This window comes from Corvus cornix, chromosome Z (assembly GCF_000738735.6).
Source record: "Corvus cornix cornix isolate S_Up_H32 chromosome Z, ASM73873v5, whole genome shotgun sequence".
Taxonomy (NCBI): Eukaryota; Metazoa; Chordata; class Aves; order Passeriformes; family Corvidae; genus Corvus; species Corvus cornix.
The window spans coordinates 36,195,311-36,208,944 of NC_046357.1; the positions used below are offsets into that span (position 1 = coordinate 36,195,311).

The 13,634-nt window shown below is 39.1% G+C and overlaps 1 protein-coding gene across 1 annotated transcript in view; it reads right to left on the reverse strand.

Annotated features, from left to right (window-relative positions):
- The window catches only part of LRRC2 (leucine rich repeat containing 2), a 79,106-nt gene that overhangs the window by 26,705 nt on the left and 38,767 nt on the right, over positions 1-13,634 (reverse strand). Inside the window, exon 5 of the mRNA XM_010403747.4 lies at positions 3,441-3,577. Coding sequence (XP_010402049.3) covers positions 3,441-3,577 — 137 coding nt within the window. The remainder of the gene's footprint in view (positions 1-3,440; positions 3,578-13,634) is intronic.

Here is a 13,634-nt window from a genome sequence, read left to right on the forward strand (position 1 = left end):
TCAGATTACCTCATTTTAAGATTTAGTGAGATGACTACAGAGTGCTGGAAGTGGCTTTTACAAGCAGAGAAAGAGCTTTCCCTTAGAAATGAACAGGCAAGTGAGCCGTGTGCTTTCTTCCTGATGCTATGGCACAAGGCATGCCCCTCAAGGAACAGTTCCAAAGCATACCCAAATAGAAATACAGAAAAAGTCCAGGCACTTGGACATACATGGTCCTAATAGGCTGATGCAGCTACTCCATGAGGTGCTTTAGGATAAGAATAATATTAGAGTTTCAGATGGGGTGTCTCTCTGGCCATTACTCTATGTAAAAAAAAGCCCAAGGCAAAATTAAACATTAATCATTTCTACTGGGCTGCAGTTTGCCTTTATTAATTTTGACTAAGTTTTGCACTGAAGAATACTGATGATTTTCTCACACACTTCCTTAATTTTCCCAAAAGAAACTTTTAAGGATTTGAAAGTCAGATAAAAATTTACAAACCTAACAGAGGACAAACAGGAATTTTTTTTATCAACATTCTATGTTATTTTTTCTATTAGTTGCCAAGTTTTCTCTTTCCTCCTAATGTTGTAAAGCAAAGCCATTCTCCTACCAAAACAGAACTTGCATATATTTGCTGGCTTATAATCTTCAATTCCCAGTAATGACTCCACATGAGAGATGTGACCAACCCTTATGAGCATTTCACTGGATTCATGGATGTTAGCAACAACTGTGTTAGACAATAAATGATATAGCCTAACTTGTTGTCATAAACACTTTTACTGCTTATCCATGACAAGGTGCTGGCAGTGTGGGGAGTTCAGGGGAAGACGCTCTGTGGGAAGACATCAGGGGCTGTCCCAAAAGGAGACCGACAATTCCAGATGGCTCCAATGGACTGCAGACAGGACACAGCAAAACTCCTCAGTGAAGTGTGTGGTGCCACTCTAAAAACTGATTTAAGAAAGGGGGGAAAAATCCACCAGAGAAAGGGGGAGAATAAAAAGAGTGAGAAAGAACAGAGGGAATACCAAGTCAGAGCAGGAGAAGGAGGAGGTGCTGCATGGTGGAGTAGATCTCCACAATACAGCTCATGGAAGACTCATACTGCTGCAGATGGATATTCCTGAAAAAAGCTCAGCCCATGGGGACACCACATGAGGGGAGGACAAAACTGTGAGAAGGAAGGAGAAGCAGCTATAAACCACTGTGTACTGGCTGTAACTTCCCTTGCCTCCCTATACTGCTCAGGGATGGAAGTGGAATCTGAAATGAAGTTGACATTGGGAGAGAGGGGAGGAAAGATTTTGGTTTCATGTCTTTGTTTTTTATTACTGAAATATATATTGACAATATTAAATTAATCTTCCCAAAGTACAGTCTCCTTTGCCTACAAAAATAAATAAGAAACAATCTCCCTTTTATCTTGAACCATGAGGTTTCTTAAACTGTTTTCTCCCAAAATCCTGCTGAGGAGGGAGATGAAGTGAGCAGACAGGTAGGTGTTTGGCTGTTAGACAAAGCTAGCCCGCCACTGTCTGTCTGCTTTCCCTCCTTAAATTGTTCAGACTTCAATACATTAATTCATTAAATAGCTACCTGCCAATCACTACAACTATTTGTGCAAGATTCAACATCAAACACCTATTAATTTTAGCAAGGATACTGATGCAATGGCTCTGAATAACATGGGCCATATTGAGTATGCCAAAGGCCAAACACTTTGCAGCATTTCAAATCACTTGACAGACGTGTTCTTTTAATTGTATGTTCAGCTTCCAAAGCTGCCCTTGAAATGTTGATTCTGGGAAACTAAGTTTATAATCTAAATCAGACAAGCTTGTATAGCCTGCCTCCCAGATCACTGCAAATATAAATTGAGTTTTAGCCTCTAGAGAAACACAATAAATAATGCCAATATTTTTCTTCTCAACCTTTTATCCCATGCTGACATGATGTTGCTTGAAGTTTTTGCTGTTATATAAAGTTATTTGCACAGCTCCAATTTTCTTCCATAGGTTTTAAGTGAACCATTATCCAATAACCTACACTCAGTTTTGTGGCTTTCAATCTCATTGAATAGGGGACTTTTGGAAGGAAACAATATTTTTGAGCTCTCCAAAAGAAACACCAGTCTCTCAGGGCTCAGCCCTGGAAAGACTTACATGCACAGGCAGGTTTACTTGCAAAGGCTACCCATAATGCATAAACATGGGTAAATCTTTGCACTACAAGACCTCTGTAAGCAACTGGGAAAAATACTCAGTGATGTTAAAATATCAGTGACTGGGGGTAAGTTTACCATCCACAAGTTTGAATATACTCACTTTTCTAAGATAATTTTATTTAACTCCTTTGCCTAATCAGGACATATGGTTTTCTGATTCCACTGTGGTTCCTTTTTATCAGTTAAATTCTGTTTTGTTGCCTGGTTTTGCTATCCAAAGAAAGAGATGAGGAAGGAGAAAGGAGACCTGCTTTGCTTATTCTGTTTCTAGCATTTTTTTGCCATGTCCACTTATGATGGGAAGGTTGAGTCCTTGTTTCTGTTTTGTTCACACAATTTTTCAGCAATTCTTTTCAGATAAACTACTTTACTACAAAAAGTCAAAGGAGAAAATTACTGTTAGTTTCCTCAGAAGAGAACATAAGCATGGCTAAATTAGATCTCACATTAAGTTTAATCCACTCCAACATTGCCTGTGAATCACCAATAACAGATGTTTAGAGAAAAAGTAGGAATCAGTAAAGAGGACCCTGACACTTTTCCCCAAAGATACCCCCAGTCAGCCCCCAGAAATCAGGATATTAAGAACCTGAGAAATACAAATGACAGCTGAAATTGTGATTAGGTACCAGCCAATGATTTTATATTTCCCTGACAATAAGTATCAGAGCATCTGTGGCAGAGAGCAGTTATGAAGCCAACAGGAAAAAAATAAAGTTGGTGCATGCCTGGGAGTTCTTTTCTCAGTCTATTATATATTCATGCCACTCCTCAGATGTAATATCCTTTTCAAAGAGATATTTGTTCTCATAAAAAAATGCAGTGCTGTTTATAGAACTCCTCCTACAGTTTTTAAAGGAAACCGACACTGGGAACATACAAAGTGTGTATGTGAATTTGACTATCAAGATGCACTTCATTTTTACAGAAAATAGCTATTTGCAGCCTTCAGCTTATTACCACAGCCAAATCCCCTTTAGGATCATGTCCTCCTTCATATATCAGAATACATATAAAAATTTAGTCACTTGAAAACCAAAACAAAGTACCTTGGCCCTATTTAACTGCTTCTAAGGCATTTTCAATGATATTACTGCTAAAACATTATTGCTAAAAACTGCAAAGAATGTGATTTAATCTGTTAAGAGAAGATTTTAACACCGTGATAAAATAACTTTTAAGCCAAATAAAAAAGATGGGAAAAAACATAGATTATTATCTTACTTCAAATGGGAGCTCTGTTATTTCCATATTTCCAGACAAATCCAGTTTTTCTAGATTCTCACAATCACCCAGTTCTGGAGGAACTGACTTCAAATTATTGAAACTCACATTGAGCACTTTGAGGTTTTTTAAGCAGCCTGTGAGGGTAAGATAATTCAAATCAGTGTACTTAAAAAAAAAAAAAGGGAGAAAATAAAAATCAAAGGTATACTCAGTTAAGCAAAGAAAAAGTTCCATATTGTCATGATGAGTAAGATTAATAAATATTTTCTGCAGTGATCATTAATGTTTTGAAGGGCAATAATGCCCCTTAATCAGCAATGATTTTAGCGAGAGTTTGAAAGGAGGCAGCAAGACTTTCAAATATCTTGTTTCTTCTAATGTTGAGATACCTCTTGACCTCAGCTGAAACTAGAGAAGTTGGCTTTTGGTTTGGCCACCATAGAAAATTTGCTTGCCAACTGAAAGATGTCTTAGCAATACAACCTGTTCATTGGGAACAATCACTCCTACTAAACTTACTACACCAAGAATTCTGTCTTTAGTATCCTGCATTGCATATTTTTGATTATAAAAGGTAATGGATGTGTGCGTGTGTTTCGTTAAACTTCTTCCAAAGCAAATGTTGGCTTAGAGTTTCTCACCATTTGCAATCTGTGGAAATCCTTACCAGGGGCTACTTGGTACTTCCACAGAACAGGACAGAGAAGAAGCATGGGGAGTTGAAAGCTCTACATTTTTTTCATGAGAAATTGCTGTTGTCAGAGCCAGAGACATGCAGTTTGATGGTCAACACTAGGAGCCACCAAATCACACAGCATTTTACATAAACACCTTAGTTTCCTTAGGACACAGCAATGTCTTCAAATGATGACTGGACCGTCCAAATCATCTCACATGTGGCAGACAAGGCATATATTGTGAGAACTCTGTTATATTAATCTCTACAGGATACAACAAAGAAAAACATAGGCTCTTCCACTCAGCTTCCTTCCTGTTTTAGCTCTGCCAGAAACAGAAACTGAGGTGTATTTCAAAATTCAGCAGTCCTTTTAGGACAGTGACCCTGTTTTCCTTTACTATAAGCTGCTGGTTCAGTTAAAATATCAGAAGAAAAATTTTCTGTAAGACTACAACAGGCATTGTTTTTCCAGTAAAACGCTATCTGACAAGGGTCATTGGAGTAATAGTACTAATTCAATGGAGTCAATGTGTGAACTACTTTATTTCCATATTTTTAAGCACCTAAAAATAATAGAAGTTTATTCTATCCATCAGGGAGCCTCACCAGGTTTAGTATCATAATGTAGATGAAGATACTATATCACATGTTAAGTGTCATAACCATGAATTTATGCCTTCATTTCAACAAAATAATCACTGAAACAGAAATGCTTTAGAACTAGAGAATCAGAAAATCACTATTTATTTCCTCAATCAATTAATCCCGTAATAAAGGAGAACAAATCCCATTGGAGTGAAAAAGGAACCATTGATTCAATAGCCCTTGAATATTTTGTCTGTCTTTTAAGCACTGGAATATTATACTGGTTCTATCTGGAATGGAGTTAGTGTTTCTCATAGCAACTCATATAATGCTATGTTTTGGATTTGTGACCAAACAGTAAAAACTGAACAGTGCTAACACAGCAAAAAAGCCATCTTTTGTTTCTCACTCTGCTGCCCCAGTGAGTCAGCTGTGAGTGGGCAGGAGGCTGAGAGGGGACAGGGCTGAGACCCTGGATTCAAATTGACTGAAGGAATATGCTGTAGCATATAATGTCACATTCAGCAGTAAAAGCTGGAGACAGGGGAGGAATGGGAGGAAATTTTCCAAGGTCCCTATTGCTTAGAGACTGAATGTGGATCAATTTGTGGTGAGTGCTTTTACATCACTAGATTTTACATCTTCTTCACTTATTAAACTGTCTTTATCCTGATACACGAGTTTTCTCACTTTTGCCTTTCTCCTTCTCTCCCTATCCTGCTGTGGGAGACTGGACTGCAGGGACCAAGCAAGCTGTATGAGGCTTAGCTGCCTGTAAGTGTTAACCCACAACAGATATAGTTGCTAATTTTTCAGTCATTGAAATTTCTACCTCTCAGTTCCATCAGTAGTTGGAGAACTAATGTAGACAAGACATCTAGCGTTACCAACATACTCGTAAGCCTCTTGTCTAACTCTGTTCAGATGATCATCTCTGATGCATTAGAGACATGGAGCAGAACCACTCATGAAAAAAAATCACAAAAAATACAGCAGCTCTTCTGGGTAGCGTGATGGACTCAAGCACAGCTTCTCTGTCTGACTTTCATAGCATCTAACATGTATGTCAATGCTCCCACTGTGGTTTACAGGTATGAGAAAAAAGATAAATAGAAAGCGCATCACATTTTTTCTTGTGATAGATAATCCCTCTCTAACCTAACAGAAGGGCACTACAGAATCTACAGTCAATTTACGCTAATTGCTGTGACTAAGATTATCAAAATTACTGTGAAAAGCCATGAGTCTTGCAACAGAATTTAATTTCCATTACAAATTCAGGATAACACAAATGAGTGGGATGAAGCTTGCCAAGATCTGCCTGCCGGGAGCAATCTCTTGGAATTCTACAGGGGCTGTTTTTCACCTCTGGGCTCTTCAGTGGATTAAGTTATGCCACCTGACAAGTGAGCAGTAGACAAGCATTAACACCCCCTCTAGGACCATAAGACATATGTAGGACTAACCAGGATCTCCTGCATGAAATCCTTACATGACCACATAATTCCATTCTTTTCTTTATTACATTCCATTTTAAAAGTAGTTTATTTTTTACATCTGCTGTTGTTATGGAAGAACATAGTTACTGAGTTTCATAATTTTCTTTATTTGGAATAGTCTTCAGATTGCTAGCCTGAATTATTTGTAGAAGTTTTATAACCATTAATTATTTTGTCTATTTTATCTTTAAATAGCTCTTTTCCTTCCCTGGTGTTTACTTCTGATGTTTCCATAGGTAACAGACATCTCATAATATATTTCTCTAGCCATTTTTTCTAGTCTCTGCTGACAAAATAAAAATTCCCCTCTTTAAATGGTCCTAATAGACTTATTTTGCATCTGTTCTCATCTAAAATTACTGGATAGTCCTCCTGTGACTGATAGATTTGGAATTTCATTTCTTCAGTTTTTTGCATTTAATGATTTCTGACATGCTGCACAAAAACTGAATACATGACCTTGAGCTCTGCAACTGTGAATTTAATCTCTGTATTTTTTCAGAAGCCTATCTGCTCATCAGCCTTTCCATACTTCCACCTGTTTTCAGTGACAATGCACAGTCAAACTGTGTCAGCAGAAAATTTCAGTAGCCCCATTCCTGAAAATTACTAAGTAATAAAGCCAAGACTGATCCTTGAGAAAATCTACAAATTACCTTCCTCATGACCAATACCTTCTCTTTCCAAATAAGCATATTTTTGCCTCTGGTTTATCAAGTCTTTTGCTCATTTTTACAATTGTGGCATCAAAGTCCATTCTGTAAGAGTCAAACATTCATTTTCCATAGTTCTCTGTATCAAATACTTCATGGAATACCAGGTAGACAAGATCTACTAATTGAAGCTCAACCAACTTCTCAAAGGATAGAAACCAAATGAGTTGGGAAAAACTTGCTTTTCCTTTAGAAACTTTTTATTTCCACCTGGTTTCCATTCAGCACCACATCTCTAATTATTTCTTCCTCTAAATAACTGTTCAAAAATTTTTACAACTAACAGTCTACTTAAGGGTAGAATTAGGCTGGATGAGCTGCCAGAAGCGTTATCCAGATTACAGACTGAGATCTGCTAGGCTAACTTTGTCAGAGAGAGAGCACAATTGTGTGTCTATAAAAAAAACCCACTAAAAACTAAAAATTGGTTTAAAACTAAAAACTTAAAGTTTAAAACTAAAAACTAAAGAAAACTAAAGATTCTCAAATTCTGTGTCTTGACTTAAGAAACACAAAATTGTGGAGCGATGAATCCCAAAATACTCTTCAAATGCCATAGACATTGTCAGTTGACAGAGGGGGAATAAGAAGGTAAGGCAGTATGTATGACTTTCACAATCCGAAATCTGCATCTAGGGTCTTTTTTATGTCTTCTTGGTGCAGAAGTTCTCCACTGTCTTTGGTATGCTGCCCAGTCAATATCAGGCTTAGTGAGTATGTAATACAGCCATTGAGGCAGCTTTAGGAGGAGAGAGAGGTGGTGACATCCCTTCCATGACCGCACAAATGTAGAGCAGGATTTGACTCCCACACGTCACCTATACATTCAAATAACATTCAAGCACAACTTCAGAATTAAAAGTAGTAATAGTAAAATAATTGCTGCTGCAATAGTGCTATTAACTATGTTTAATGTCACTGAATTTTTTTTTCTATGAAATTTGAAAATTCTGGAATTAAACAGCTATCATCTTTGTATTTTCCATGACGACACAGTAAAAGCCGTAATGAAATCCATGGCCTCCCTGAAAGTTTCACAATTAAGATTTTTTTTTTTTTTTTAGATGGGAGATGCAATGTCATAGTTGCTATGTTTATTCACAGTTTAAATTTTTAATTCATTAAAAAAAAACTGACATGGTAATTAAATTCTCTAGTTTCTTATAAAAAAATTGTAGTACAAATTCACCTCTTACACAAGCCTACATTAGTGATCCAAACAAGGTGTCAGAGACAAAATACAGATGAGGTTACAAAATGCCTTTGTCATCTAAGGATCAATGCAAATGTAGATTCACTTGTGCAAACTGGAGTAAAACACTAGGCAACTTTTTACATTAATCTGCAATCACAGAACCATTGAATTGTGGAATGGTTTGGGTTGGAAGGAACCTTAAAGATCATCTAGCTCTAACCCCACCGCCATGAGCAAGGTCACCTTTCTCTAGACCAGGGTTCTCAAAGCCCCATCCAATCCGGTCTTGAACACTTCCAGGGATGGGTTACCCACAACTTATCTGGGCAACCTGTTTAACTGCCTCACCACCCTCACAGTAAAGAATATCTATGTAATATCTAAACTAAATCTACCCTCATCAAGTTTATGGCCATCACCCCTTGTCCTGTTACTACATGCCCTTGTAAACAGTTCCTACCAAGCTTTTCTATAGGCCTCCTTCAGGTACTGAAAGGCCACAGTAAGGTCACCCCAGAGCCCTCTTTCCTACAGGCTGAATAATCCCGTTTCTCTCAGCCTGTCATCATAGAAGAGATCCTCCATCCCTCTAATCATCCTTGTGTATCTGCTCTTGTGTATCCCATCCTTGTGCATATCACGCCAACAGGTCCATGTCCATCCAGAGCTGGATGAAGAGTTCCAAGTGGGGTGTCACCAGGGCAGAGCAGAGGGGCAGAATGTCCTCCCTCGCCCTGCTGCCCACACTGCTTTGGATGAAGCCCAGGATAAGTTTGGCTTTCTGGGCTGCACATGCACATGGCTGGGTCATGCTAAGTCTCTCACTCACCAGCACACCCAAGTCCTTCCCCCCAGGGCTGCTCTCAATCTGTTCATCCGCCAGCCTCTGTTGGTACCAGAGTGTGCTTCAACCCAAGCACAGCACCTTGTACTTGGTCTTGCTAAACCTCATGAGATTCACAGGAGCCCAGTTCCCAAGCTTGTCCAAGTCCCTCTGTGTGAGAGACAGGTTAACCTATCCTTCAAACAAGTCAGCCACACCACTCAGCTGGATGTTGTCTGCAAATATGTTGAGGGTGCACTCGAACCCACCGCCTACATCATTGATGAAGACACTGAATAGCACTGTTTCCAATACAGACCTCTGAGGCACACCACTTCTCACAAACATCCATCCAGACATTGAGTTCTTGACCAATGCACTCTGGATGAGATCATCTAGCCAAGTCCTCATCCACTGAACAGCCCACTTATCACATCCATGTCTCTGCACCTTAGAGAGAAAGATGTTGTGGGGGACCATATCAAAGGCCTTACCAAAGCCTAGACAGATGACAGGTTAGCCCTTCTCTTGTCCGTGGGTAAAGTCACTCCACTGTAGGAGTGACTCAGTTGATCAGTTGATAAGTTGATCAGGAAGGATTTTTCCTCAGTGAAGCCATGCTTGTTTTCTCAAACTACCCCTCTGGCCTCTATGTGCCTTAGCATAGCTTTCAAGAGGATCTCTTCCATGATTTTCCCAGGGACAGAGATGATGCTGACAGGTCAGCAGATCCCAAGGTCCTCCTTTTTACCTTCTTCTAAAATGAGCACAGTGTTTTCCATCTTTCAGTCACCTGGGAGTTTACCTGACCACCATAACTTTTCAAGTGTCACACAGTGGCTTGGTGGCTACATCAGGCAGTTCCCTCAAGCCTCTGGGATGCATCTCATCAGTTTCCATAGACACACCTATATTCAGGTTCCTCAGGTGGTCATGAACCTGATCATTGTTTACAGTGCCAGTGACTTAACTTCCCCAGTCCCTGCTCCCAGCTCCATCCACTCAGGAAGAGTGAGAACAAAGGGTGCCATTGAAAACTGAGTCAAAAATGTCCTCATAAAAACAGTCAACTTGCAACACCACTGTTTAATACTGCCTCTTCAAAGGGGGGATATAAACAAAATTTTCCTCAGTTTCATAAAAGACTGAGCTGTTGGACAAATAACCCTGAATACTGAATAAATGACAAAGGTAATAAATCAGTTTGCAGTTCCTCAGAATAGGCATTTAAGCTGAGCATATGTATTTTCTCCTTGGAAACTCACAGAACACATTGGGAATCTTATTAATAGAAAAAGCTATTTTAGATATCTAGAAGTCACTTAAAACTCTATTACTAATAGTTTTTCCCTCTGAGTTCTAGAAAATTGGATTAATGATATGCACAAATGAAATTTTATAACATGCAGTAGAAAAGAAACAAAAATTCACTGTGATTTCTTATTAAAGTAGGTCTCAAAAGCAGTTATTTTAATGCTAAATATTTGGAAAATAAAAAATGTGAGAGAACACAGTACAAATATTTTAACAGCTCTTTGAGATGTTTAATGAATAATTTGTGGGGCTAAAAAATCCTGATACAGCCTTACAATCCCATCCCAGCACAAAGGCTTTGGGATCATATGAAATTTCAGTTCACTACTTCCTATGTGTCTATGAAAATATATTGTTGGATATTTTCAATTATATCAATTACTAATGTACTAGCACTAGTTTATACACAGCAACTGCACTGCAGTCACACAGTCAGAGCCAGAGCTGTAATCTCACTCAGAAGACAAAGAAAATCCCCTGGCTACACTCGTTCATGATTTTTATTCTGTTACTCCTAGACAAATCACTTTAAGACAGACAGCTCCATTCTGCAGGGGTTTTTTTCTTTTCTTTACATGATTCCCATTAAAATATTTGCTATTACACAAAAAGTATAAAATCAAAAGTATTCTCAACTTTCTTCTGTTACAAAGTTGCTCTTATTCCTGTACATATGTGACCATAAGAATGTGGTTTGAAATATCTGATAATGGATTCAGCTCTTTCTTCTCTCTGACTCAGAGTGGAGCATTATCCTCTAAATCTGCTAATACAGGAATATGAACTTCAATAATACATAAGTCCAGAAACTTCTACTGCAGCGATAATTTTTTTCATTGAAAATATTCTTATCACTTCATGTTCTCTCATACCTTTACCTCCTGCGAGAATCAAAAGTTGTCCTAATATGTCTCACTAGGTTATCCTCTGCCAGATGATTTGTTGATCTAAACTTGACTTCAATTCTGTCTGAAGATTAAAGACTCAACAAGATGCATGTCACTGCCAACATCAACTATCTGTCATTACTCTCACGTACATTTTAGCTGTGATATTTACCTAGTTATTGCTGTTTTGTAAACAGGAGACAAAATGATGAATACCTTAGCAGTTAACCTTTCCAGACACCTTACCTTCTGATTTAACACCCAGTCCTCACTCTTTGCTTAGACAGAGCTCCCAAATCAAACCCACATCAATTATTTTCCTTGTGAAAATCTAGTAGATAAGTTGACTAAAGTAAGAAAGGTTCCATTTAGAAGCAGTATTCAAAAACTTCAAAATATCCAAAACCTTTCATAATATTGTCTCATGAAAATAATTAGCATTTCCAATACACATTAACGTCCATCTCTGTATGCATATATAGTACATGAAATAAAAGCACAGCGATTTGCAAGCATGCCCCCTTACACATAAACAAAGAGAGAATTACACAAATTGAAAAAAAACTCCTCTGTAATTTGTGCCATAATTAAAAGGGCAGTTCCACTGCCTTACTAGTAGGTGGCCTATCAACACACAACTTTCAGTAAGACTGAAAAACATCTGGAAGTTTTGGCAAAAAAGTGCTGAACAGTTCAGTTACACAGTCTTGGAGTGGCTTTTTGTATTATTTCTTTTTAAACTACATCAGTGATTATGCATCATTTTCTGGATAGGCTAGAATTACTACTGTGATGTAGAATTATTGTATAAATAGCATCTATGGCCTAGCAAATTTGTTAATTTGGTTATGCAGTGTCTAATGTTCAAATCTATGTTTCCACAGAGGAGTGCTTAAGTTTAATGAAACTTGAAAAATAAAATTTCTGAACAAAAGTTCAATGGTAAGAGGAGGATGGCGAGTGCTATTACACTGTGTCTGAGGAAGCCCTACAGCAAACCGTTTTCTAACATTCTCTGGCCCTTCCAGGCAAACATTTACAGAAAAAAACAGCAACAAAAACATTGAAAAAAGAAATCATGGGTACAAGCTAGCAGGATAAACATATTGGAGGGAAAGTGAATAAATGAGAATAACATAAAAGCTACAGATGAGCAGAAGTCACATAATTTTAATGCTGTTGAAAGAACAGTGATTGCTACTAGAAACATTGAGACTTTTTAGCTTATTTCCAAAAAAAGTCTGATACAGGCTCTACTTTACCCTCTACTAGAACAATCTACTTGTCCCCTGGTCACCAGTGGTGTTCCCCAGGGCTCAGTTTTGACGCCAGCCCTTTTCATAGTCTTTATTGTTGATCTGGATATGGAGGTCGAGTGTCCCCTTAGTCACTTTGCAAACAACACTAAGCTGGGTGGGAGTATTGATCTACTATAGGGTGGGAAAGATGTTCAGTCATCTGGACCAGCTGGATCAATGGGCCAAGGGCAATTGCATGAGGTTCAATAACACAAAGGGCTGGGTCCTGTCCTTGGGTCACAACAGCCCCATACAGCACTACAGGCTTGGGGAAAAGCAGCAGAAAAGCTGCCTGGCAGAAAAGGACCTGGGGGTGCTGGTTGACAGCCAGTCAAACATGATCCAGCACTGTGCCCAGGTGGCCAAGAAGGCCAAAGACATCCTGGCCTGTATCAAAAATAGTGTGGCCAGCAGGACCAGGGCAGTGATTGTCCTGCTGTCCTCAGCATTGATGAGGCCACACCTCAAATCCTGTGTTCAGCTCTGGGACCTTGTCCTAGTTTCGTCCAGGACAGAGCTAAATTTTGCAGAAGCCAGGAGGGGGCATTGCTAATACCCAGAGGTTATTCTATACCACCTCACATCATTTTTCAGGGGTGAGAGAAGGGGTCCCTTCTGGTCGAGTAAGTATGGCGGGGTATCACTGCTTTGCTCTGTAACTGACGTTTTAGCTCTTTCCAGTAAATTGTTCTTATCTCAACCCCTGATCATTACCTTTTATGCCACAAATATTCCTCTCCACACCATGCAAAGGGGAGGGGGAGAGGAGAGGGGAGTGAGTGAGTGCCACATGGTTTGGAGTGCTTCAGTGAGAACATTAAATTGGGGAATACCATTTCTAAACCTTCACAGCCCCAGACACTGAGGTGCTGTAGAGTGTCCAGAGAGGGGCAACAGAGCTGGGGAAGGGTCTGGAGCACAAGTTTTATGAGGAGCAGCTGGGGGAGCCGGGGTTGTTGATCCTGGAGAAAAGGAAGGTGAGGAGTGACCTTATCACTCTCTAAAACTGCCTGAAAGGAGGGTGTAGCCAGACAAGAGTCAGTCTCTTCTCCCACATGAGAAGTGGGAGAAGCCACAGGATGAGAGGAAATGACCTCGAGTTGCACAAGGGGAGGTCTAGATTGGATACTAGAGAAAAAATTCTTCACTGAAAGGTTGGCCAGGCATTGGAACAGGATACTCAAATAGTAGGTAGAGT